At 55.0% G+C, this 23,703-nt stretch overlaps 7 protein-coding genes across 7 annotated transcripts; 5 read left to right on the forward strand and 2 right to left on the reverse strand.

Annotated features, from left to right (window-relative positions):
• Positions 1–695: 695 nt before the first annotated feature.
• On the forward strand, positions 696–4,607 carry F5Z01DRAFT_216821 (GTPase activating protein). The gene is made up of 2 exons (XM_046258179.1): positions 696–1,294; positions 1,342–4,607. Exons 1-2 carry the CDS (start codon positions 869–871, stop codon positions 4,282–4,284), a joined length of 3,369 nt encoding a protein of 1,122 aa, XP_046122664.1. The 5' UTR covers positions 696–868; the 3' UTR covers positions 4,285–4,607.
• A 910-nt stretch (positions 4,608–5,517) lies between these two features.
• Positions 5,518–6,903, reverse strand: F5Z01DRAFT_632809 (uncharacterized protein; the record flags this gene model as incomplete). Its single annotated transcript, XM_046261889.1, has 6 exons — positions 5,518–5,930; positions 5,987–6,051; positions 6,115–6,232; positions 6,289–6,655; positions 6,721–6,766; positions 6,827–6,903. 6 exons carry the CDS (start codon positions 6,901–6,903, stop codon positions 5,518–5,520), a joined length of 1,086 nt encoding a protein of 361 aa, XP_046122665.1.
• An 812-nt stretch (positions 6,904–7,715) lies between these two features.
• On the forward strand, positions 7,716–10,102 carry F5Z01DRAFT_216825 (uncharacterized protein). The gene is made up of 5 exons (XM_046258180.1): positions 7,716–8,135; positions 8,186–8,606; positions 8,705–8,729; positions 8,792–9,483; positions 9,537–10,102. Exons 1-5 carry the CDS (start codon positions 8,049–8,051, stop codon positions 9,797–9,799), a joined length of 1,488 nt encoding a protein of 495 aa, XP_046122666.1. The 5' UTR covers positions 7,716–8,048; the 3' UTR covers positions 9,800–10,102.
• A 198-nt stretch (positions 10,103–10,300) lies between these two features.
• Positions 10,301–11,591, forward strand: F5Z01DRAFT_644077 (uncharacterized protein). The gene is made up of 3 exons (XM_046262762.1): positions 10,301–10,654; positions 10,710–11,088; positions 11,158–11,591. Exons 1-3 carry the CDS (start codon positions 10,424–10,426, stop codon positions 11,319–11,321), a joined length of 774 nt encoding a protein of 257 aa, XP_046122667.1. The 5' UTR covers positions 10,301–10,423; the 3' UTR covers positions 11,322–11,591.
• Positions 11,592–14,167: 2,576 nt separating this feature from the next.
• On the forward strand, positions 14,168–16,514 carry F5Z01DRAFT_217117 (Pal1 cell morphology protein). The gene is made up of 4 exons (XM_046258184.1): positions 14,168–14,439; positions 14,532–14,743; positions 14,796–15,339; positions 15,394–16,514. The coding sequence occupies exons 1-4, from the start codon at positions 14,421–14,423 to the stop codon at positions 16,173–16,175; spliced, it is 1,557 nt and encodes a 518-aa protein (XP_046122668.1). The 5' UTR covers positions 14,168–14,420; the 3' UTR covers positions 16,176–16,514.
• F5Z01DRAFT_217067 (uncharacterized protein) lies at positions 16,513–18,401 on the forward strand. The gene is made up of 2 exons (XM_046258183.1): positions 16,513–17,078; positions 17,141–18,401. The coding sequence occupies exons 1-2, from the start codon at positions 16,854–16,856 to the stop codon at positions 18,074–18,076; spliced, it is 1,161 nt and encodes a 386-aa protein (XP_046122669.1). The 5' UTR covers positions 16,513–16,853; the 3' UTR covers positions 18,077–18,401.
• F5Z01DRAFT_216958 (CNH domain-containing protein) lies at positions 18,327–22,757 on the reverse strand. Its single transcript, XM_046258181.1, has 3 exons — positions 19,669–22,757; positions 18,772–19,619; positions 18,327–18,717 (listed from the first exon to the last, which is right to left on the reverse strand). Exons 1-3 carry the CDS (start codon positions 22,505–22,507, stop codon positions 18,577–18,579), a joined length of 3,828 nt encoding a protein of 1,275 aa, XP_046122670.1. The 5' UTR covers positions 22,508–22,757; the 3' UTR covers positions 18,327–18,576.
• Positions 22,758–23,703: the final 946 nt, after the last annotated feature.

Raw genomic sequence — 23,703 nt, forward strand, 5'->3', positions numbered from 1 at the left:
AAGCCATAATAATAAACCAAGCGGCGCGATTGAGACCCATAGCACGAGCGCAAGTCGGATCCTGAAACGCTGCATGTTCTTGCTCGAGTGACATATATAGACATGATACAGGAGGGACTTGTAATAAGCAGACTCTTCGAGGACATTCAACCGCGCAGCGGTTGGAAAACCAAAGCTCAGCTGACGTGCAGCCTCGTACCTCAGAAACCAGCCTCGTGGGTTAGACTAGACGGGGATGGTTCACATCTTCAAGCAAGTGACACTACCTTACCTTTGGCATACTTCTTGTGGCAATCGCTGTTAACCTTCAACCCACACATGAGCTGGTCCGTACTGGCTCTACAGATACGCAAGTCAATAATGTCCCAACAACTCACTCACCCAACTGCGTGGGCAAAAGCCGGAAATGACCTGTTATCCGATTGCTGCGTAAAGGACAGGAGGCAAATGGTCGAGAATGGTATCCTTGCTCACACAGGGGGCAGGAATGCTGGTACGGTAGCACACATCTCTTGGATATGACATGTTAACATGAGTGCTGCAAAAATACGCTTAGCGATGTTAGTGCGCCGCAGCACCTGAGCTCCAAAGCTCCTGTGGCTCCACTCAGCTGGCGACTGACGGACGGACGATGGCACCGTGACCATCCAAACGCAAACAGCGCTTCAATCCAACCGCGAGCCATCCCTTGGTCAAGACCTTTGTCGACAAGGACGACCACGCTCTTTGCCACTTATCGACCGCCTCGTCTCACCTCAACTAATCAGGTGGTCTTCAGTCCGTGCACAGTCGACTTCTCAGTTCCCGAACCCGTCGTCCACTTCCAGCTGCTCCGGCGTCGTCATGCGCTGATGACCGATGTGGAATCATGTTTTCCAACTTCACGAACATTGTTCAGAAAGCCCAGCAATTCATTGACCCTACACAAGGCCTCAATCTCTCCAACTCGGACCGCAACCCATCGAAAGCGTCACTCTTCCAGAACCAATTCCGCATCCCCTCCACGCAGAACCCCCTCCACGAGATCAACGCCGAGCTTACGATCCCACCTTCGAACCAGACATCCGGCGACAAAGACCACGACAGAGGATGGCACTATGCGGGCAAGCTCCACTTGTCAGAGGGCTACATGTGCTTCTCGACCACGCCCTCGAGCTTCGCCCAATCTGCTAGCGTCTCAACCTCTTCAGCCTTCACCGGGCAAACGCACGGGGGCGGCCCTAGCGGGAATGGCTTCACTTGGCCGCTCTGCGCCATCCGGAGGGTAGAGAGACTGAATAGCCAGAATTTCCAGGTATGTCAGATGTGGCTACTGGTGGTGCATCGATGCTAACTATCAAGTTTGCTCTGGCGTTCACAACGTGGAATGGCTTACTATACGAAGACACCAAAGACACCAAGGCGAAGCAAGACGGTCGAGAGCAGCGCATCATCATTCACCTTGCAGGCACCCGGCAGTCATGCGAGCGATTCTGCGACGGATTGAAGAAGGGTTTGAGAGCTGGGGTGGGCAGCGTCGGCAAACTACGAAAAGTCGTTGCCGAGGACTACTCCGAGTACCTGCTCCGGACTGAAGACAGGAAGGGAATAAGCCCGCCGGACGCTGGCCTCGGTATGATCTTTCGATATCCTGGGGACCCGAAGAAGCTTCGCGACCGCGCAAAGATGCGTCTGTGGGCCGAATATCTGCGCGACAACGGGCGCAATGTGACACTCATTCGACAGCCTACATTCCACAAGTTGATTCGTGTAGGACTCCCCAACCGCCTTCGAGGTGAGATATGGGAGCTCACGTCAGGATCGATCTTCCTGAGATTGGAGAACCCCACCCAGTACGAGGAGACACTGGCGAAATTCGAGGGGCAGGATTCACTCGCTATTGACGAGATTGAGAAGGACCTGAACCGCAGCTTACCGGAGTACCCGGGCTTCCAAAGCGAAGAAGGCATCAATCGGCTGAGACGTGTCTTGGTTGCGTACAGCTGGACCAATACTGACGTGGGATACTGTCAGGCGATGAACATCGTCGTGGCGGCACTTCTCATCTACATGTCAGAGGCGCAGGCCTTCTTCCTGCTGTCCGCTCTGTGCGATCGGCTCGTACCCGGATACTACTCGACTACCATGTACGGCACCCTCCTCGATCAAAAGGTTTTTGAGGGTTTGGTGGAGAAGACAATGCCGATCCTCTGGGATCACCTTGTCAAGAGCGATGTGCAGCTGTCGGTGGTGTCCTTGCCCTGGTTCCTGTCGCTGTACATCAACTCCATGCCTCTGGTTTTCGCCTTCCGGGTCCTGGACGTGTTCTTTGTGGAAGGTCCCAAGGTTTTGTTCCAAGTCGGACTGGCTATCTTGAGGATCAACGGCGAGGAACTGTTAGACGCAACCGATGATGGCACGTTCATCTCCGTCCTCAAGTCATACTTCTCGCGGCTGGAGGAATCTGCGCACCCCAAGTCCGAGAACCCCAAGCTGCGCGCCGTAACGCGTTTCCAGGAGCTCATGGTCGTTGCCTTCAAGGAGTTTGCGGGCATCACTCACAATAGCATCACGGAGCTGCGCCTTAAGCACAAGGACGCCGTTCTCAATAACATTGAGAACTTTGCCAAAAGGACAGCCATTCGCAACCTTGGGCCTGACAGCAAATTGTTGAGCACTGAAGAGCTTGGCGCACTGTACGACAGGTTCTACAACATTTTGTATGAACGCCAGCAGAGAGACATGATGCTTCAGCAGGACAAGATCAGAAAGGCGAAGCAAAGCCGAGCGCGAGCCTCCGAGATATTCTCTGGTGGTCAAGACGAGGTGGAAAAGGGACGAGTCGGCCTTGGGCCTAGCACCAGCCACATGGACTACGACGCTTTCCGCGAGTTCTTGGCATCCACGTCCAAGTGGGCCATTTCAGATTCGCCAGGGTCCTCGAGACGCGATACCATGTCAGAATCCGACAGGCCCACCAGATACCAGAGTGCACGCAGGCCGACCGAGTCCATCTCGCCTTGGGGCTCGGGCCCAGAGCCAGCTGAGCACGAGTTCTTGCAGAGACTTTTCAAGAAGTGGGACGTGGACGGCAACGGCCAGCTGACGCTGCAGAATGTCGTCACTGGGCTGGCGAGGATCAAGGGGAGACGCGACATCATGGGTACCATCACCTACTTCTTCGAGCTGTACGATGATGACAATGACGGCAAGGTTGACCGTGAGGGCATATTGCGCCTCTCGGAGGCCCTGCTCTTCTTGTCACGTCGGGGTCTTGAGGGTAGCCTCAGTCCCAGTGCCTCAACCCTGGCCTTGAATGGCGACGCTGGTGTTGTTCGCGAGTCTCAAGGCAGCCTGCCCCCCGGAGCATCGGCTAACGAACGGTTCCTGGGCAGTGTCAGCGCTTTCATCCGCCGCTGCTTCGAGTACGCCGACCCTGACCATCCCAACAACCAGGCCAGCGAGAAATTCCAGACCGAAAATGACGCCGAGGACAACAGCAACGCCTTTGCCATTGGCGATGATGAGGATGAGGATGAGGAGGACGGTGGTGAAGAAGACTTGCTGGGCTTCGGATCTCCGTCGGGATCCCCGTCCAAGGCCCAAAAGCCACCCACATTGGCAACGGAAGATACTCAGGACTCGCAGCGGAGTGTTTCGAAAGCAAAGTCTGAGGCTGCCAATGCAGCACTTGACCCTGCTCACCCTCTACACATGACGCTTCCCACCTTCAGAATGGTCGTCCTTGCCGATGAGCTCCTGGAGCAGTTTTTTGAGTCGTCGTTCCCCACATCCTTCCATATCGTTGATGGCGTGCCGAGCACAGCGTCGCCCTCAGCAGGGGGGCTGACCACGTTCTCTAGTCTCGGTTTCGGCAGCCGTCCGCCGGTGCCCATTTCACCCGCCGCTGGAGGCGCCGGTCGTGGACTGCGTGGTGTCATGGACGGTATCATCACAGACGGTATGCGTGTGGCAACAGAGGTGCGCAGACGCATGGACGAGGCCCAGAAGGAGCTGGAGAAGAATGCCCTCCCGGGACAGAAGCCTGACGAGGACGAGGAGGATGACGAAGATATCGGCATTGCCGTTGGGGTGCGACGAGGTCCCGGGGGCGCCAGCGGTGATTCGGACAGCCGTTCTGTGAAGAGCTCCGACCTCGATCTCCTGAGCGGAGCCGACGCAGAGGCCGGCGCGGTGAAGGAGCAGGAAGCGAATTTGGCGGATAAGGATCCGCATGGAGGGAAGCCTCTCCCGCACCGGCCCGCCACGACTAATGAGCCTGGTGTCGTTGAGTTTGAGGGATGATTGCTATCGCACAGCGTGTCTTCAGGCAGCGACAAGATGAAGTCTAGAACTTTTTCTCTTTTCCAAAGGGCGATTTGGAATTTTACGGGCGTTTGGGCAAGGAGGTGGTGCAGTTTAATACCACATACTAAGCATTGCAATCAAGTACAAGTATGGTCAGAACGTATTCGCCTCAAATTGCTTGCCTTGCGCTGGCGCCACCACGACGTGTATGAACATCAGAAGACTATATTGCTACCATGCCAGGTCAATGAACAACAGAGTACCCTTGAAGCAATTTACGGGGTCTTTACTCCGTACTTTCATCGCGGACTGATAAAGTTCACGGGGTAGTCAAATCTTTGTATATACCCCTTTTCAACGCGTTCAAGTGAGGCACAAAGACAAGCAGCTGCTCCACGCACGATAAGCTTAGGGATGATTGCTTCGCTGCTTCATTGCATCAAACAACAAATTTAACAGAGTCGAGAGAGACCTGTGTGCGCGTCTGAATAGGGTAGGCCAAAGCAGCGACATCCTGCTACCATGCGCGACGTCATTTTAGAGTATCCATCACCATGACATCAATCAGGAACAGGGACTCCTTTTCTAGCAAGACGCTCACCTTCAGACTTGAGGTACGGCGCTTCTCTAGCAACCGACACAATGGTACTGGCACGCGTCACCCGGGTGCCTTTGATGAGGCTGGGTGTTTCCCGATCACGCCTCCTCAGTACGGTAGCATCAGCACCTCAGCAGACTGAAACTCATCAACGCACTTCTCCGAAGATGGAATCCCACAGCCCGGAAAGACCCCAAAAAGAAGGAGAAGCAGACAAGAAGAAGACAGTCGCGCAGCAAGATGAAGACCTACGCGCCAGGCTCGAGGCATCCTCTGGAGACGGCGGTTCTGCTGGAGTTGAATATGAAAATGGGGTGGCGCAGGGGTTGAAGAGCCAAGTGAAGAACAATATGTTCCGGTTGATTTGACCCGTGACAGTACGGGCATCGAAAAGTCATGATACACCGCCAGGATTTACTCAGCAAGTCCAGATCGATCGCGGCCAAAGATTGGCGACACGATAGATGGTCTTGAAAAAGCAAGCAGCCCGGGGCAACGAAGATCGAAGATATATCGCAGTGTACAATTCCTCTATACTAGCCATTGTGGCCTCTACACAGCTTTCTCAACCTTTCAAACGTCTTGTATATCTCCGGCCTATATCTCTTGCCCTCCTTACGCGCATCACTCAATCACTCACGGGTTCTTGGGCTGCTCACCACGTCGAACTCGTGCAGTTCATAACTGACACTGGACTCTTCACCCCGCTCTGAAACTTGGACCGTCACCTCCTCCGTCTTCACAATCTTGCCGCCGAATCTGCTCTCCAATATGCTTGTGTCGCTGGAAGCGTCGGGCAAGACGGTCTCAGTTGCCGTTCTCTTGTCATGCGCCGCAAAAGTGACGGCATGGGTGTTGTGTTTGCGTGCCGTTCGCGCCTTGCGATGGTCTGTGCCAGAGCCAGAACGGAAGTAGCCCCCAGATTGGCCGCCTCGACCGGTGCTGAGGCCCTTGACCAACAATGTTCGGAGTACGGGGACACAAGCGGCGATGATTGTTGCAGAGATCTCTGTCGACGCCCAGATGATGAGCTCACCACCCTCCACTGTTCGAATGTGTGAGTGGTTTCCGGTGCTCGTGGTCTTATGTCTCTTCACCTACAAGTAAAGTCGCTGCTGGCCAGAATCTTCTGCTTGTTGCATTTGATAAACGCAGTAATGGCAGCGCTGCAAGAAGTCGTGTCAGGTGTTTGCCTCTTGCCGTCAGAAGGTCCGTTCTGGAAGACTTACATGACCCCCAAACTCATGGCGATCGCGATTCCAATCTTCTCCCTTCGCTTAATTTGCAAATCTTTCAAAATGATCCATGGAATTGTCGCTAATACAAGGTCCATGATCCCGGAGTACGCTGTACCCGTGTATGTCAGTACATGTACCCCCCAACAATGTGTCTGATCGACTCACCAGAGCTCGTCATGGACATGGCTAAGTTCGCCTGGCGACCCCAACACCGACCGTCTGTCCAGGGATTCCACACCTTCTCGAGCGGGCTGCACTGAACGAATTGGATGACCAAAGCTGCCACTTGTAGCACGTTCATTGGCACAGCGATGAACCACAGTGCTTTCTTGAGCTTTGGTCCCGAGATCTTGCCCACCGTGAGCACAAACGAGGTCTTGCTGAGCGCCGGGGCGATCAGGACCATTGTACCGACGACCATGCCGCCCAGCCCAACCTGATAGGAGTTGGCGGGATCAATGTTGATGCCCGGTCGTCCAAAGCCATGAGCGATGTTCACGGAGAGCTGGATCGCAGCTACGAGGAAGAAGACCTATGCCACAATTCCACGTTAGCTGACGTCACGAGAGGAAGAGAATAGCACGAATGCTCACTTACCCAGGAGGCGATGAGGACATGGTCGTCCCACCACAGGCCGTGATGACTGCGTAACTTGCAGTACACTCAAAGACCGAGGAAGGCAGTGGCCACTGCAAAGACGGACCACACAGCCGCGCTTACTGTAGGTCCATTGTCCGGCAGTGATGGATCATAGGACCAGACTGCATCTTCAGTCGTCATCATGAGCTTGCAGACCAGGGGGCGGCGATGACATGGACACTCAGAAAATCAAGATTGGGTCGGAGGCCCACGGGGCTCTTTTGAAGATTCATCACATGGCTCGGATTGTATGTGTGGGATGTTTACGGGAAGTTGAGAACAGTCAACTTCATGCACGTTGTGCAGTTGGTCGGTGGTACACAGAACCCTGAGACGCGAAACCCTTGACATTACTGTATTGGGCGTCGTCGGCCGTCGGCCGTGTCAGCCATGCTGGCTTGGGGCTCGATCGAGGCCTTTCAAGTATGGTCTTGCGGTGTGATCTCGGGCTAAATGATCCGAATGGTTCATTGAGGACGCCAAGAACAACCGAGCTGATCAGTGCCAGCATCGGGAAACACCTGCCCATCCTAGCGAGAGGCCTCTGAGGCGCCCTCCAGTCGCTTAGACAGCTTTCCCCAGAAGCGTGTGGATTCTGCGGCTTCTGGAAACATGGCATAATACTGTTGATATCGAAGCAGCGGTTCGACTCATGAGATCACTTGCATAACGGATGTGATATCTAGGTGCTGCTGTTGCTAACATATTATTACACACACGTGGGCATGATAACCCCCCTCATCTTGTTCATCGCCCAGGAGGAAGATGCTTATCGGCATGGATTTGAAAAGGCTGTTGGTTTGCAAACATGAACCCAGTATCTTGGCATCACCGGGGATCTACTGCGGAGGTGGGGGGAGACGCAGACATGCCGCATAAGGCCGTGGTACTACGTACAGCGAATCGGAGCATCCACACGGGTGCTCGAGGTTGTCAAGAACATGGGGGGTCCCCATGTTGAGCAGACTGAGGTGGTAGAATTGCTCCATCTTCGACTGGATTTCCCTCTTACTGCACAGGAACGTAATGCAGGTCCAGGATACCCGCAGCTCGCTTATGTTCCTAAAAGCCCCTTTTCGCTTGCAGAAGCATGATATATCCCACGAGTCAGAACCGTGGTCCTCCAACCTCGTTCCCTGCCTAATGTCGATGAGGATTCGGAGTCGCGGACTTACATGGGACGTTATATTGACACTCTCCACTGACCCAACACCGCCTTGACGTCTGGAGCATTACAAACCTTCTTCTTCGACTGAGCCTCTCTGTGGTTGGCACCATCAGACATCATGTTGACGTTCCTGTTCCCGCTCGCTGCGTTGGCGGGTGCCGTCACAGCCAAGTCCTCGTCGACGGCTGAGAACGTTTCTGCATGTGTAGGTTACATTTCCTCAGGTGTGATGAGCAACATACTAACAAGATATAGTGTAGCAAGCTTAGCGAGACCTACCCGGACCAACTCGTCTACGCTGGCGAGGAAAGGTTCAAAGACTGGAACGACCGCTGGGCTGCTTCGGCCGAGCTCCCTGCGTCCTGCATCTTCCGCCCCCTTACCGCGGATGACGTCTCCTTGGCGATCAAGATCATAGCCAAGGGCGCCGGTCAGGGATGCCATGACTTTTGTCCATTCTCCATCAAGTGTGGTGGCCACACGCCTTGGCCTGGTGCAAACAACGTGGACAGCGGTGTTGCCATTGACCTGGGCTACATGAACCAGACCGTCGTTGCGGACGATAAGACCTCAGTCACCATCGGTGGCGGCACTCGATGGCACGACGCCTACGAAAGTACGGATGGTGACGGTATTGCGTTTCTTGGTGGCCGGTGCCCAAGCACGGGCGTTGGTGGTAAGTCCGCATGTCATGTCCATGGTCGGAAGCCAGCACTTGGCTTCTGGCAAAGCTACATTAACCTTTACTGACTTGTTTCTCTTGCTGGCCTGTAGGCTTGACCACTGGTGGTGGTTACTCGTACGTACTCACCCCTCGAAGATCAATACTTGCGCTGGTGAACAAAGGCTTACACAACCCAGCTGGTTTTCGGGGGAACATGGCTTTGTCTCTGACACTGTCATCAACTTTGAGGTCGTCCTGGGGTCGGGCAAGGTTGTCAATGCCAACAAGGACACCAACGCGGACCTCTTCAAAGCTCTCAAGGGCGGCAGCAACAACTTTGGCGTCGTCACCCATATAGAGATCGCTGCGTTTCCGCACAGCCAGCAAGTATACGGCGGACTCGTCATTGTCCCCGAGAGCAGCAGTGACAATGTTCTGGCCGAGTTCCAGCATTTCACCAACGACTCGACTGGATTCGCTGCCAATGCTGGCCTGACGGTCGAGTACTTCCTCCCGGCCGAGGGAGAAGGCCAGATACTCCTCTGGTTGATCGACACGGATGCCGAGGACGATCACGCTACCCTCCAGACGTTCTTTGACATGGAGCCAAAGATTGTCAATCAGGTGTATCAGACATCGATCGCGGACTATCCGACCTCCATCCCTCCCGTCACCCAGGTTCTGATGGCTGATGTGACCTTTGAGAACGACCTTGATGTCATCAAGGCTGCATTCGACATCACCATGGAAGTCCGCAAGACTTTATCTCACGTTCCGAATCTCGTCTGGGACTTTCAGTTTGAGCCCCTGCCACGCCACTTTCTCAAAGCCAGCCAGGCTGCTGGCGGCAATGTCATGGGCCTCGACGATGTCGACAAGGACCTTCTCAGTGAGTTTGCATGCCTTCCCTCTGGATTCGCTGGTGCTAATTCACAAATCCAGTCCTCTTTTTGATGCCTCTTTGGGAGGATCCCGAGTATGATAGCGACGTTCGGGATGCAGCTGAGCTGTGGTTCCACAAGATCCAGGAGTATACCCAATCTGTGGGAAAGGCACATCCCTTTGAGTTCGCCAACTACGCTGCCTCGTTCCAAGACCCGATGGGTAGCTATGGTGCCGAGAACTTGCAGTTCCTCAAGGACGTCAGCCACAGGTACGACCCTGGGCAGCTCTTCCAGAGGGCTGTCGAGGGCTATAAGCTGTAAAGGTCTTTCTCTGACGAAGCTTTGAGGAGAAAATGCCGCAACAGCATCTCAACATGAGAAAATGCTTGACACCAGGTAGATTATGTCCAGGTTCAATTTGTAATCTCCGTTTCAGCAACGTGGACCAGTTGGCCGTTGACACCTTCCTCACATGGGCTCCTCCGGCCCTACAGAACGGCCTAGTCTTTTGGAAATGTACAGCTCTAACGATTCCACATATTTGCAATCTGAATGTAAACGAAGCTTCTCGGGCAAACGCATGCGCTTCGTGACTGCGATGTCGGAACGCCTTGGACTGGATATTCTGATTTATTGGCATCAAATGTAAACGGGTGATGCGCATGTATGGGTTATTGATGTATGCTAATGCAGTGTCAATCTGAGCCTCACCCACGTAGTGCTCCTGGGAAATCACATGTGGCTGATCAGGATAGTCAGGTACCAAGTTGGCTGACGTCGTCGAACACTTCGAGGTCGAACCCCTCTTTGAGATTACATCAGTATTAACATGATCACGACATTTATCATAAGTGCAAGGTAACTCGAAAATCCAAAATCAAACCTATTCAAGCCCATTCTCTTTCCCTTTGAGCTATACCCCAGATAGATCATCCAGGAGCCAAAATGCCTCGCATACTCGTGGTAGGGGCAACGCGCGGATTGGGCGCAAGCCTGGTGAAGCACTACACCTCGTCGTCCAGCGCAACGGTGTACGCTACGGCAAGATCAAGCTCTCACACTCAGGACTTTCCGGACAATGCCAAATGGCTCACAGGCGTCGACTTGACCAAGCGAGATGTGGGCGACGCCATCGTAAAGCAACTGCCGAATGGTGGCGAGGCACTGGATGTTGCGGTTCGTCAGCGTCCCCTCTAGACACCGTGCCCATGCTAACCGTATCATCTACAAGATCATTTCTGCCGGTCATTTCACGACGGAGGATTTCAAAGATGGGCCTAATTGGGACGAACAGCAGCTCATGTACACCACTTGCGCCATCGCCCCGGTCTTCATCGTCCAGAGACTGGCCAATGCCGGTCTGCTCGCTTCAGGGTCCAAAGTGCTCTTGGTCTCGTCCGAGGCCGGCAGCATCGCTCTACGCCACGAGAGCGAGGGAGGCGGCAACTATGGTCATCACGCTGGCAAGGCGGCGCTGAACATGGCTGGAAAGCTGCTCAGCCTGGATCTGAAAGAACAGGGCATCGTGGTGAGCCTGGTGCATCCGGGGTTCATGAGGACGGACATGACCAGGAATGTGGGGTTCGACAAGTACTGGGATGCTGGAGGCGGTATGTTATTATTGATGAAGCTGCCGTGTCCAAAGGGACGTGTGAGCTGTTGCTAACAAGTCACACCAGCTATCTCACCCGATGAAGCGGCTCAGCGTCTGGGGCAGTGGGTAGAGGAGCTCGACATGTCCAAAACAGGTGAGTTTTGGGCACCCGGTGGTGCTGAGGATATTGGCACCGCTGAAGCGGTTCTGGGCTCTGATCTCCCCAAACCATTGAGGTTGCCGTGGTAGATTTTGTTGACCGAGGCCGTGAGTGATCCTTGCGCGTTGTGGGCGCTTTAATGACGGACGGGGTAGACGGACGGGGTGGATACGTGACCTCATTCAGGGTCCTCGAGAAAAAGGGGTGAAGGAGGGGCCAAGGACCCCATATTATACATGTCCCGCAACCGTCGACTTTGAAATTAATTACCAGGCCTCCATCTGATAATATCGCCCGGACTCTGCTTGGTGATAAAGTTTCCCATCTCCTACGTACCCGGGACTTCTCTCTGCTGAACCGTTGAGCCAAAGACCGCACGCGAGAGGCGGTGAGGCGGGTGTGCAATCTGCTCAAGTAATAAGGCTTTCAGGCTGGTTCTCGTGTGGGGTCGATGGATACCCCTATCATAGCTACGGCACGTAGTCGGAAGCCTTGTTGTTCAACAAGATGAAGGTCCATCAAAAATGAAAGCAGCGCAAGCACACTGCGGTCGGCTAATCGGCTCACGCTCTTGGGTCAAGGACTTGGCTAGGAGGTTTGGAAGCTACGGCAAACCATCAATACATACGTAGCAAGCACTTATTCAATCTGGGGCGATCCGGCAAGATCAGATCTGTATCTGACGCTAAGTCTTAAGGAGCGGCTGCAGGGACGCCGCGCCAAATCGTGGGGAGACTTGTTGTTGGTCCTGGACTCCTCGGGGGAAATGTCGCGCGACACTTTGCCGTTGCTCGTGGTTCAAAGCGATGATGGAAACGGATCCCGATAGGGGACAATGGCAGGTATCTTGCTGGGGAGCAACAACAGAATGCAGGAGCTCATGGTTGACTCGTATTCTGACATTCTTCGCTGCATCCCGGCGCTGGACATTATTAGTTTGGTTCGCTTGGCTTCCTTGGCTGTGGGAAATACGAGTTCCTAATAAATCACTGGTCACCCAATAACCAAACAAAGTACTATCCGTAACACAAGAGGGATTGGAATCATCCACCTGCAATCGAGACGTCTGCATGTGAGCACACCACAATTTTGGTCTCTGTTGGTCTAATTTCTCAGACAGGGCCCTCCAGTGAGTCCAGTCCATGCCAGTGTGCGGCGGGTAGTTGCGCTGCTGACTCGCTGAGAGGGGTTACCACAGTGGGCTGCTTTAATATATGGCCGGTACACCAATGTGCTTCCTTTTTTGACAGCTCACTGATAAGACAAGAAAAGAAAAGGAAGAAAAAGAAATACAGGGTTGATACGTAATACTTAGTTGAAGGGACAATTGCCTGTCTAAAATAGTAATCAAGCAACGTTTTCTCTCCGGCACCGGAATCGCCAGGCAGCCATACCTCACCCAGGCCAGAGAATGAGTTTACCAGCCATACCCAAACATCCTAATCAATCAGACTACTAGTAGTAGTAGTATGGACTTGTAGTCTAGACTACAAGCGCGAGCCAGTGCCAGCCCAATCACCTTGCGCGCGGGAACCAGAGACGGGATGGCCGAAGGGACTGGAGGCACGCTCGTATGAATCTTGAGGAAGGAGGGAAGGAAGGAGGACAGAACAGACTAACTGCGTTGAGCAAGGTCAATTACAGGAGTCAGTTCTTCTTGCCGAGCCAGCTAGCACATGTAATTACCCCAGCTAAGGTAAGGTAAGGCAAGGTACTACTAATTAATTAATCCGAACCCGTCCATCTTTCCTTCCGCTCCCAGTCTGGTTCACCATGAACATACGTCCATCTCCATTCATCGTTTGGTGACCGTCGACTCTGGAACTCCTGGTCGTCTGCTTGTCGCTTCACTGCTGCTGCTGCTACTGCTGCTACTTCTGACTCCTGGGCCGCTCCCATCTCAACCCTCACACTTACCGGCAGCCTCAGTCGCCCAGTCAATCACTTCACTCTTAAAGCATCCGGTTCTGTCACTATCGCATCTCACCGCGTCGCATCACTTTGCACCACACGGCATCCCCGATTGATGCCAAGTCACGGTTGTCGTTGAGCTGCACGCTATCACAACCCTCGCCGGGAACGCCTGCCCGCACCTCTCCTCGCCGGTTTGTCTGTGTTACCTCGTCCTTCTCCCACGACCCTGCTGCCTCCTTCATCGCCCCCTACAAAGACGACAAGGCTGAGAACCAGACAACTGTCCTTGCGAGCCCATTGTCACCGGTCATCAAATCTCAACAAGCTCTCATATCGACAACCGCACCCAGCTGGGCCTATCAAGATCCCTGGTCTCCCTCTCCACAACAACCGACCACGTCTGGTTCAGAAAACAGCAAAACCCAGCAACAAGTCACCTGTGCCCCTCGTCCAGCGCAACCGGAAGTTGGGACTAGCCAGGCTGTCAGAGACTGTCGGCGCCCGAAGCTGGAGTAGAACTACAGCAGCCCACCTCAGATCCTTGTCGGCCACAGCATTCGACCTCTCGTCTCCCTAACAGCAATTACCATCACCGACACATTTGCGAGGTATACTACGTACGCTTGACTACCTGCGCCTTCACATGCCAAGCCCTTCTCAGCAGCTCATCACTTTTAAAATCTTCAATCAGAGCTTCGTCGCGGTTCAGCGCTCTGAGCCGACCGATAATTACCTGATCGCCAGGTCCAGTCATTACTGACTTGTCCCGCCGGCGCGCGACGCTAATTACTGTGGCCTGTTGCCCCTGGCCCGACCCTCATCAGTCCTGAGCCCCCTGTGGATTTTAATTCGGCCGTCCGCCCACCCGCCTGCATCGGCACTTCAACCTCAAGCTGGTCCTCGAACCTTGGACAACCTTCTCAACACGACCGCAATCGCACAACAGTAGCCGCCCGCAACGTGCGCAGCGTCACCAGCCAAGCAAAATGGCCGACTCTGGCTGGTTTCAGCGAGGTATGTGACCACCCCTTTGCGTCTGATCTGCGAACCCATCCACAATTGCGACGACTCTGCGCCAATCTTCCCGACACACGCACGGCCTGTTTGCTCCTGTCTAGCGCTGCTTGCTTCGCAATCCCTTGACCGCCAAGGCGCACGGTGACGACTGGCATGGGGGAAAATGCAGAGCCAAACATGAATCCCTCTGTGTCAAGGAGTGATGGGCGAAACATCCTGCCCTTATCTGTGGTCCACCCTGCTTCCTTGGTCTTGTCATGCTCGTTTCATCGCTACGTACCCAGCCTCTTTGTGTGTCCCTGGCTTCCCCAACATTGACATTGGCCTGCCCGAATCATTCAGCAGCTGGCTAATCAATCCCCTCGCAGACTCGCAGCAGTCCGAAGGACTCAACATCAATCTCGAGCTGTCTTCCAACAATCCCTTTCGCAATCGCACGGCGTCACCGTTCGACGACCCTCCAGCGCGACCCCTCTCGCGCAACCCTTTCCTCGACAACCCTCCGCCACCACTGAAATCGCCCGGCGCCATGTCGAACAACTCGGAAGGAACCAAGTCCCTTTCGGCCGAGGAGATTTTCGTGTGTTTCTACAAAGGCCCCGTGCCCACCCAGCCAGCTGATGCTTTCCCAGAACTCATTGACACTCGAAGACGAGAAGAACCTCAAAGCCCCCATGCGGCCAGCCCCAGCGTTGCCGACGGGCACTGACGGTGCAAACGAAGGGCCGGAGGGCAGCCGCCGTCATCGACCAAACGATTCCCAAGAGGAGGCTGCGAAGGCTCGGAGGGCGCCACCGCCTGGCGTGCGACAAGGACCTTCCGCCTCGCCTCACAAGAGACCACCTCCTCAGCAGCGACGACCACGTCGAAACTCCGAGTCCTCAGTTGCCGACTTTGACACCATGCCCCTCACGGAGGACGAGAAACGCATGATAGCCCGTCGCCGCGAACGCGAACGCCAGAAGCGCGCAGAAGCTGGAGGTCGCCCCCCGCGTGAGGCTCGCGATGCCCCCGAAGGAGGAGAGCGCCGTGAACGTCGCGAACCCCGCGAAACTCGTGAGCCTCGTGAGCCTCGTGAGCAACGCGACCCAAACCAGCGCAGCCGATCCGGACGTCCCAATAGACGCGTGGATATCATTGATCAGCTTGACGCCACCGGCATTTACGGGACAGGACGTGCGTGGACCTTCTCTCGTCAGACCTTTACATGATGTGCTAACTTGACTGCAGTATTTCACCACGACGGGCCTTTCGACGCTCTCAACGCGCACCGTAATCGTAAGGGTCGTCGGGCGCCGATGCAAGCCTTTCCGGAGGGCTCCCTCAACAACTCCCTCGGTGGCTCTGGGCCATTGAACAGACAGCCCGACCACTCGTCCTTCTTGGGCCAACACGGAGAGGAAGCATTCACAGACTACTCGTACAAACCGGCTAAGAGCCGACAAGGGGCAGCGCAACTGTTCGACCCCATAGCGAGGGGCGAGATTGTTCACGGAGACCAGAGCGAAGGACTGGGCACCTCGACGTTCTTGGAGGGCACACCGGCAGCCAGGACAGCCATTACCCGAACACTCGAGGAGCAGGCCCGCGACCAGGCAGAGACCGGGCTGCAGCGCAAGAAGTCGCTCGCCCAGCGCATTCGACACATCAACAAAGGCCCCCGAGAGTACCCATCTGGTCGCGCAACCAACCCCGAAGGCGCCAAGGAGGCCACCAGCGCTGGAGCTGCAGAGGCTAACCCCTTCTTTGCAGAGTATGGCAAAGGCGAGGAGACCTTCACTGTGCGCTCCCGCGAAGGCGCAATGTCGCCGAGCAGCCCGCCCCGGCGGGGGTCTAGTGCTGCTCTGGAACGCAGGGCGACGGCCGACGGCGTTCTTGCCTTGGAGGAGAACAGCAAGCCCAGTGGCTTTCTAGGGAGGATGAAGAGCTTGAAGGGCGGTCGCAGACCACGCAACAGCAACGCGGACAGCGGCCCGGCCAGTCCTCCTGCCAATCCGGGAACTGCCATTTAGTTGAAGAACATGTCCCGGAACGCAATCACACATGGACGGCCGCCATTAGAGGAGATTGGAGATGACGGCATTAAGTTGCCGGAAGGAGAGCTGGGGGGCAAGAAAGGGCACGTGAAGAGCTGCAGCGCCTCTGGGTCTGAAGCGAGGCTGAACCCGGATCTGCCTAGCGACGAGTCGCTTCGCAGCTCAAGTTCGCTCTCCTAGAAGGCCAGCCAGAGCGATGGATGGATCTTGGGAGTGGAGAACCAGCGAGACTATTGTTTGGGCCCTCTTATGGAAGTGGACGAGGACACATCGAGGGCAGCTGAGCTGTCGCGACGATGATTTCTTTTTTGGTAATCCATGGGCTCATGTCGGGGCGTGCGCGTCATGGCCGTGTCGTACAGGGCCAGTTGAACGCACCTATTCTATTATACCTATAGTAAATTGGTATGAGTTATGAAGTCTGTCATCATGAGGCGTTCCAAGCATTCCGGTGCAGTGTAGGGCAGGCTTGCCGTGGATGGTTCTTAGTCATATTCTGCCGAAAAGATCCAAGGACTTCAAAATCACCTTTAAACCATTTATTATTGAGACGAAAAAGGGCGACAGATCAACATCGCCTGTGCCTGGAGAATTCAGCGACTGTGCTACACTCACATTCGCCCAATGTTGCGCCTCTTTTTTCAAGGTCGATAGATGGACGCATCATCGCCCCAAGCAACTAGCAGGACCGCATTCGCCTTGGAACCCATACCGGCCACAATAATCGCATCTAACGAGATCAAACGGCGCGATGTCAATATCGACGCCGGTCGCCTCTACGTTGGATGCTCCGAAATAGACAATCAAGTCCTTCTAGGCGGCTTCGATCGTGGTGCAGTGGTCGGTGTGAGCTCCGAAGTTGAGTCCTTTGCCGGGAAAGTAGGTCCCTCTCGTCTAGCTCAACATCCTGTCACAACACTGACCACGATTCAACACAACAGCTCGCGCTGCAGACTCTCGCCAGAGGTCTGCATGATGGCGCACTCCACAATGCGCTCATCATCACGCCACGACCACGGGCAGAGGTCCTCCTGGCACTACGCGACGCCCTCGCTGCGGCCTTGGGTACGATGACCGATGCCAACGCGAGAAAAGAGGCGATCAGAGGCTACATGGACAAAATTCAGCTAGCTGGTGTGTTTGATATGGACGGGGCCTGGGAGGTCCTCGCGGAGCTGGACAGGCCAACACCACCGCCGGCGGCTCCCACGCCAGAGATAGGCGACAGCCAAGACGACGACAAAGGTGGTGACGAAGGCGCTTCCAGCTCGGACAGGAGCCCGGACATGATCATCATCACGCACACCGGTGTCCTGCTCACCTCTCTCTTCACACATCGCTCCTCCTCGGCCGCCCACTCCACCTGGCAACTCCTCTCGTCCCATCTGCGCTACCTCTCACGCACGCTGCCGTCGTCGCCGCTCATCTTCCTCCTCAATTCGACGTCTTCCCCCGAGGTGGAGCGACGCGCGCACCACGCACAGCCGGCACAGCTCGACCAGACCCTGCGGAGCGTCTTCAACCCGCCCACGATACCGGGGTACAGCACCCTGCTGGCGAGGCGGAACAAGCCGACTTTTGGCCTGGTGTTTGCGCAGATGCTCGATCTACACGTCTTGTGCACAAATGTGCCGCGGACGGCGGCTGACGTGGAGAGGGGACCGAACGGCAGTACCGTGACGATCGTGGAAGTGCTGCTTGACGACATGGGCGTGTGGGAGAAGGGGAGGGATGGTAAAGGTCGGGATCACAGGGAGCAGAGATGGGGCGCTGTCGACCTCAAGGACGGACACCTGGTGAACGCCTTTCCCCAGCGCGAAGAAAAGATATATGGTGATCTCAGGTTAGCTGCGGGCTTTGGAGGTCCACGAGTGTGAAGAGTACCATTCATTGACACCACAGAAGTTTCATCCATCAGATCTCTTCCGTACTCACTATGCATGCCGCAGTATGCCATCAAATTAGAAGTGCCCTTCATACGTCTGTCAACGCTAATCCTCCTAACAAGTACAATGCCCTATTTCCATCGCCTCTACCACACGCACGCTCTCGTGATCATTAAACAGGCGTCTATCTAGCCTTACGGCTCCGTTCTATCGTGAACCAGCGCAAACGGCCCCGGACCCTAAGATTGTTCGAGAGGCCAGGCGATATTGGCTCTCTGTCGCATTGGGCTAAGCATCGCTAAGCGCGGCGGCGGTGTCTCCTCTGCCGCATATAAACGCGGTTCACTCGTGGCCCTGCGGGCAGCCTTGGATGGTCCGCGGTGCGTGATACGTTTCGAACCGAGGTGCCATCGCATGCCGTCCAGGGACGCCGTGAGCTCATGCTTCTTTCTCGACGACAGGCACTCTTCCTACACCGGGCTGGGCTGGTCCTATCGCGCTGACGAACCCGGAATGCCGGCTGACGAGGAGGGCGGGGAGCCATATACGTCTGCACGCGCTTGTGTACTCTTCCAAAAGTCAATGGCTTCAACGACATCCTCTCCACGCTCGTCCTCGTATGCGAAGAGGATCTGAAGACGTTAGCAAGGGAGATTCATACAAGAGATAAAAGGGTGGAAACTCACCTCGTGCGTGCTACTGTGCAGCATACGAATGTTCTTGTGGGGCACAATGTGGATAGCACCGTTTTCAATGTTGCGCAGCTCGATAAAGTTGGGTTCGAAAGCCAGAATCCAAGGATAACTGAGGGCAAAGTTTTGCGGTGTACCCTCCCAGTCGATACGCCACTCGGGTCGCGCGCGCCAGCCGTTGCGGTTGACAAAGAACGAGAACTCGGAGTAGTTGAGCAAGAATTCGCCATTGAGTCGCTCAATGTGGATCGGTCGAACACCTTCTTTGCGGGCGACAAAGTCGAGCGATGTGTCAGCCTGGTCGAGGAGTGACTGCGTCTCAAGCGTCTCGAGCGACACAACCTCAAAGCCTCTGGCGCAGGCCACGCAAAGCTTCGACTTGAGGAAATGCACCGAGGTTGACTCAGTGGGGATGTAAAACTCTTTAAAGGGCCTCAGTTCATCCTGGCCGCTGCTCATGAATTTACCTAGGCCCTTCTGTTTCTTGGCCTTGGTCATGGCGTCATTGGGCTCAAACACCTTGATAGTAGTCGAGAGTGCAGAGGACTTGACGCAGCACACCAGGTGGCGACCAAGGCAGATACCCGTCTTGAAGAAACTGCAATGGTTCTGGATCTTCTTAGGCCTCTTTGACAGAGCAGGTTCATCGGGGTTCAGAGCAGACGTAGAGTAGGACAGCAGTGTCTTGTTGGACAGGACGAGCAACAACTGGTACTCTTCGAGGATGTCGATCTGGGTGACGGAGGTTGTCTCGAGGACGCGTCTTGGTATTTGGTCCTTGTTCTTGCGATCCGCCAGGTAGATGCCATTGTCAGTGCCGAAAAGCAACTTACGACCACCGTCTGCAGTATGTCAGCAATGTCACCGAGTAATCTACGCAACGAAACGTACCATAAGGTGCAACACAGTTGACGTGGTTGGTACCAACAAAGAAGTTGCTCGAAATGACCGTGGTGTTGAAGAAATCAGCGCGTCCGCGCAAGCGCTGTTGCGAGCTGTCAATATGCTCCAACCACTTCTTGCGGGCTTGTTGGTTCGCGGCATATACTGTCAACTCATAGCCGGCTTTGCCCAAATGACGGAAGGTGATGGGCCACCCTGCTTCCCTCTTGTTGTCCGCATTGTTGGTTCGCAATGCAGGCAAAAGGCTTGAAGACGAGCGTTTCATGCCCTGTTGAGGAATCACCTCGTCCATCTCACGAATTGCGAGCAGCTCAAGAGGAATAGGGCGACGATATGCCTTGACTTCCTCGCTCTTACCAGTCTGCTTGGTCCGTACCAGTAGGACAGCGTGATCGAACAGATATGCTGTAATCTCGGCGACATCAGTGGGCGACTTTCTGAAGTTGCTCTTGACAACCAGCTCACGACCCTCTTCGGTGAGTCGGAGGTCGACCCTTTCATTAGGCCGGAAGCGAAGCTGTTCATGAAGCTTGCGCAGATTGTAACGATTCTCGGCCTTTCCAGACTCGGCGTTGACTCTGCTCAAGAGGTCGCGAATGATCGTAAGGACTTTGGGAAGATCCTCCTTGTCAGGATTGCCATCCTCAGTGAACTTCAACACATTCTCCAAGAGTAGCGGATAACGGGCCAAACGCGTGGTTGGCTTGGTCAAGTATCCGTTCAGCTCGAGCTTGCGGGATTCTTTTCTCCTCTCAATTTCGTCGACAAATTTCGAAAAGTACGGGTTGGTCGATTTCTCATTCTCGAATTCAAACTTGGCTTCGAGCTGTTTCGAGCCATACCAAATGAAAGGCTCAAACAGAGGAACGTACTCGAGGAAGATGTCGCCAATGTTATACACCACATGTTCTTTCTGCTGTCTCGAGGTGAGACTGCTGGCAAAGCGGGAACTGACAGTATGAATACTCGGGTGGTCGATGATGTTGCTGAAGATGGACTTGACGACTTTGTCGCGCCGCTGAGCCGGAATGGGAGAGGCCTTGGAACGCAGAGGCAATATCCAAAAATCGCGAAGGTACTCCAGATCTTTCACAAAGTCCCTCTCGGTGTAGCAGATCTCCGAAATGACCTCTTGTCTCTTCTGTTCCTTTTCTGAAGTCTTGTCCTTGATCTCTTGCGGTACCGAGTTCATCCAGAGCTTTTGCTCATCTGTCTGATCGGCTTCATCATCGGCGACATTGGCGGAATCAGGCTTGCGCAGACCAGTCGTGACCTTCAAGTTCAGTCTCGAGACTTGTTCCAGGCGTCGTGGGCAGGCGATGGAATAGCACAGCTGGTCTCGCGTACACGTCGGCGAGTAACACTCAGACAGCAGCACAAATACACCATTGACAGCCGGTTTGTCTTCGGGCAGCTCCTCCATCAGATTTTCCCGGAATTGGTACATCTCGGCCTGCGAGTCGCGCAATCTATGTTCGTATGTAACGTCGTGGAAGAACTTTTGGGCATCCAAGGCTCGACCCAGGAGAAGTGCAAGGTTGCGATCGGTCGTTCGAATTATATAAGACAAGACATCTACGGCCTCGCTTCCGCTGAATGCATTTTTGTACGTGAGTTCGTTCTTGGTTCGGTCGCCAGTGATGATCTTGCGCCGAAAACATTCGCCAACTTTCGAGAGCATGGCAGGGTAGACGAGAGGCGGACGGATCTTGGTTGCTGTCATCGGCCGTTCGCTTTCGATAGACTTGCTTCTAGAGGGCCGTGAGGCAACCATAGAAGTGGCGTCGGACTCGGAAGGAGTAATCATTGGTGCGATTGTCGATGCCATCGACATCGTTCTGGCATGGTCACCGCCCGCTGTCGTAGAAGATGCCATACTTGTTGTTCTCGTCTGTGTTCCTGGTGCTGGAGGGTAGTGGCCGTTGAGGGGCGCATATCCATTGGGTGTAACGCTGGAGGCTTCGCTGGGGGCCCTCCGATTAGGGATGACTCGCCCGCTCATGGTCTGGTGTGCATCGTGGCGATCCTGCGGGTTGTATGAGCCGCCAGTCATGGACATGGACCGATCATCATGGCGCTCGGGAACGACCCTGCCTTGCGCGGTGGTTCTAGAGGGCTGCTGCTGCGAATATTGCGCTTGTCGAAACGCATTCGCTGGAGGTCCCTGATAAGAAGATGGTGGAGGATTGTACATATGCGGACGTGCCGAGTTCACCATTGATTGCGATCTGTATGGGTCATTGTGAGCAGCAGCAGGCTGCTGACCACCTGGATACGGTCGTGGAGGTCCCTGCTGAGGTGCATGTCTTGCGCCAATGGCTCCAGCTGGCGGCCCTCGAGGATCCATGCGCGGGTCCATGCGCGGATCTCCGCGGGTTGGGGCAGGACCTTGACCAGCGGGATATGGACGCTTGGCAGGCTGCTGGTAATGGCCTGGGTATTGTCCTTGAGCAGCGGCTGGGGGCGGATGTCCACCTGACGCTGCCCTTTGGCCTTGCTGATAATAGCCGCCGGGAGCATTGCTCGAGTCCATTGTACGTGTTCGTTGAGAAGGTTGATCATGGTCGCCGTAATAGCCAGGATATGAACGCTGCTGAGGGGGCGGTCGCTGCATGCCCGAACTCATGGACGACATGGTATGCGTGCGGCCTTGGTCCGGCAATGATGCCATGGACGAAGATGTCATTGTCTGCGACCTGCCCGGGGGTGCCGCCCCGAAGATATTGTTGAATGCAGCATCTCGTTGGTGACCTCCCTGGTCTGGGTAGCCCCCCCGAGGCCGTTGGGGAGGTGCTCGAGGATCATAATGGTTGTTGTAGTCGGCCATTGTCGCTGGAGGGAGGGGTTTTCTGTTGCGAAGCCACAGAAGCTAAGGTGTTCGCACCGTCGATATCAAGCGCCCAGGGAGAGCCCCTTGACATTGATCTCGACGCACAGGTCTCCACCGGTCGGGTCTACCTGACTCGATTGTCCCGGTGCGGTCCCTTGAAGATATAAAGGTCGTAGAGGCGTCGCGAGACAGGGGAAAACCCCAGCCCGGGAAGGGGCGGGAGGGCGATTTCGACTGTAGAGGCAGGTCGAGATCTGCGGTTCGACAGGAATGGTGTGCGGACTTCTCGTAGGAGCACGGTTTCGTGGGAGAAGGTCGGGTTGATGAGGAGGTGGCCCAACTGGCCTGCGTAGTAGTAGTTGACGGACCAGTTGTCGTATGGTGCGTCTCGAAACGTACAGGAGATTCGAGGGCGGGTGATGGGGATTGCGAATTATGGCTGTAGCCAACAATGGACCGGAGACAGGAGGAGAATCAAAGGGTGGATTCGAGGTTGAATGGAGGTCCAGCGATGGGCAACGGGCGGATGGGTCTGGTCTGGAGCAGTAGGGCCGCAGCGCAGCCAAGCCAAGCTGTCGGACGCCGGGGGTGACTGGCCGCCTGCGTGCCCAAGGGGAACGCTCAACGCACAGCTTCACAATGTCGGCAATCGGTCGCCTTTGGTAGGAATAGAAGATAAAGATGCAGAGGAAGCGCGAGTCCTTCTGGAGGATGAGGATCTCGTCAAAGAGACGGTGGGTTGTTTGAAAAAACGCTCACATAGGTGTTATCGTACTAATAGGTAGGTAATTACGTGGTCCTCGTGCAGGCCTCCGAGCGAGCGAAGCGCAATGCTTGTGCCTGCCTCATGAATCCGCGGCAGGAAGCACCACATCCGTTGGTGAGGCAAGTTCCCTCAGGCAGGCGACAACGCCTGCACCCTCACCATGCATGCAGAAGACGATGATTTCCTTTCGAAACGCGACAGGGATAACTTGTCTGGGTCTTGTTCACTTTTCAAGATAAGGTATAGACTTTGTTACTACTATTACACTACTACGCAGCTTGCCGCTTTGGGTTTGCCGCTTGTTCTTGCCAAGCGTCTTGCAAGACGACTAGATGTTAATTAGAGCTGGCGCTCTACCTCGCCATCATACCTAGGGGTGCTTATTAGACCCATGAGGCACAGGTTGCAGCATCGTCTGGTCGCGATT

Source organism: Emericellopsis atlantica (genome assembly GCF_019669845.1).
Source record: "Emericellopsis atlantica unplaced genomic scaffold F5Z01scaffold_2, whole genome shotgun sequence".
Classification (NCBI taxonomy): domain Eukaryota; kingdom Fungi; phylum Ascomycota; class Sordariomycetes; order Hypocreales; family Bionectriaceae; genus Emericellopsis; species Emericellopsis atlantica.

Bases quoted from the DNA above. Each gene is read 5' to 3' on its own strand.
- F5Z01DRAFT_216821 (XM_046258179.1), top strand. From the start codon at position 869: ATGTTTTCCAACTTCACGAACATTGTTCAGAAAGCCCAGCAATTCATT. The intron at 1,295-1,341 runs GTATGTCAGATG...CTAACTATCAAG, and splicing joins TGAATAGCCAGAATTTCCAG to TTTGCTCTGGCGTTCACAAC.
- F5Z01DRAFT_216825 (XM_046258180.1), top strand. From the start codon at position 8,049: ATGTTGACGTTCCTGTTCCCGCTCGCTGCGTTGGCGGGTGCCGTCACA. The intron at 8,607-8,704 runs GTAAGTCCGCAT...GCTGGCCTGTAG, and splicing joins CCCAAGCACGGGCGTTGGTG to GCTTGACCACTGGTGGTGGT. The intron at 9,484-9,536 runs GTGAGTTTGCAT...TCACAAATCCAG, and splicing joins TGTCGACAAGGACCTTCTCA to TCCTCTTTTTGATGCCTCTT.
- F5Z01DRAFT_644077 (XM_046262762.1), top strand. From the start codon at position 10,424: ATGCCTCGCATACTCGTGGTAGGGGCAACGCGCGGATTGGGCGCAAGC. The intron at 10,655-10,709 runs GTTCGTCAGCGT...ATCATCTACAAG, and splicing joins GCGAGGCACTGGATGTTGCG to ATCATTTCTGCCGGTCATTT. The intron at 11,089-11,157 runs GTATGTTATTAT...AAGTCACACCAG, and splicing joins GTACTGGGATGCTGGAGGCG to CTATCTCACCCGATGAAGCG.
- F5Z01DRAFT_217117 (XM_046258184.1), top strand. The intron at 14,744-14,795 runs GTGTGTTTCTAC...ATGCTTTCCCAG, and splicing joins TTTCGGCCGAGGAGATTTTC to AACTCATTGACACTCGAAGA. The intron at 15,340-15,393 runs GTGCGTGGACCT...ACTTGACTGCAG, and splicing joins CGGCATTTACGGGACAGGAC to TATTTCACCACGACGGGCCT.
- F5Z01DRAFT_217067 (XM_046258183.1), top strand. From the start codon at position 16,854: ATGGACGCATCATCGCCCCAAGCAACTAGCAGGACCGCATTCGCCTTG. The intron at 17,079-17,140 runs GTAGGTCCCTCT...TCAACACAACAG, and splicing joins TTGAGTCCTTTGCCGGGAAA to CTCGCGCTGCAGACTCTCGC.
- F5Z01DRAFT_216958 (XM_046258181.1), bottom strand. From the start codon at position 22,507: ATGGCCGACTACAACAACCATTATGATCCTCGAGCACCTCCCCAACGG. The intron at 19,620-19,668 runs GTACGTTTCGTT...GACATACTGCAG, and splicing joins CAACTGTGTTGCACCTTATG to ACGGTGGTCGTAAGTTGCTT. The intron at 18,718-18,771 runs GTGAGTTTCCAC...TAACGTCTTCAG, and splicing joins TGCACAGTAGCACGCACGAG to ATCCTCTTCGCATACGAGGA.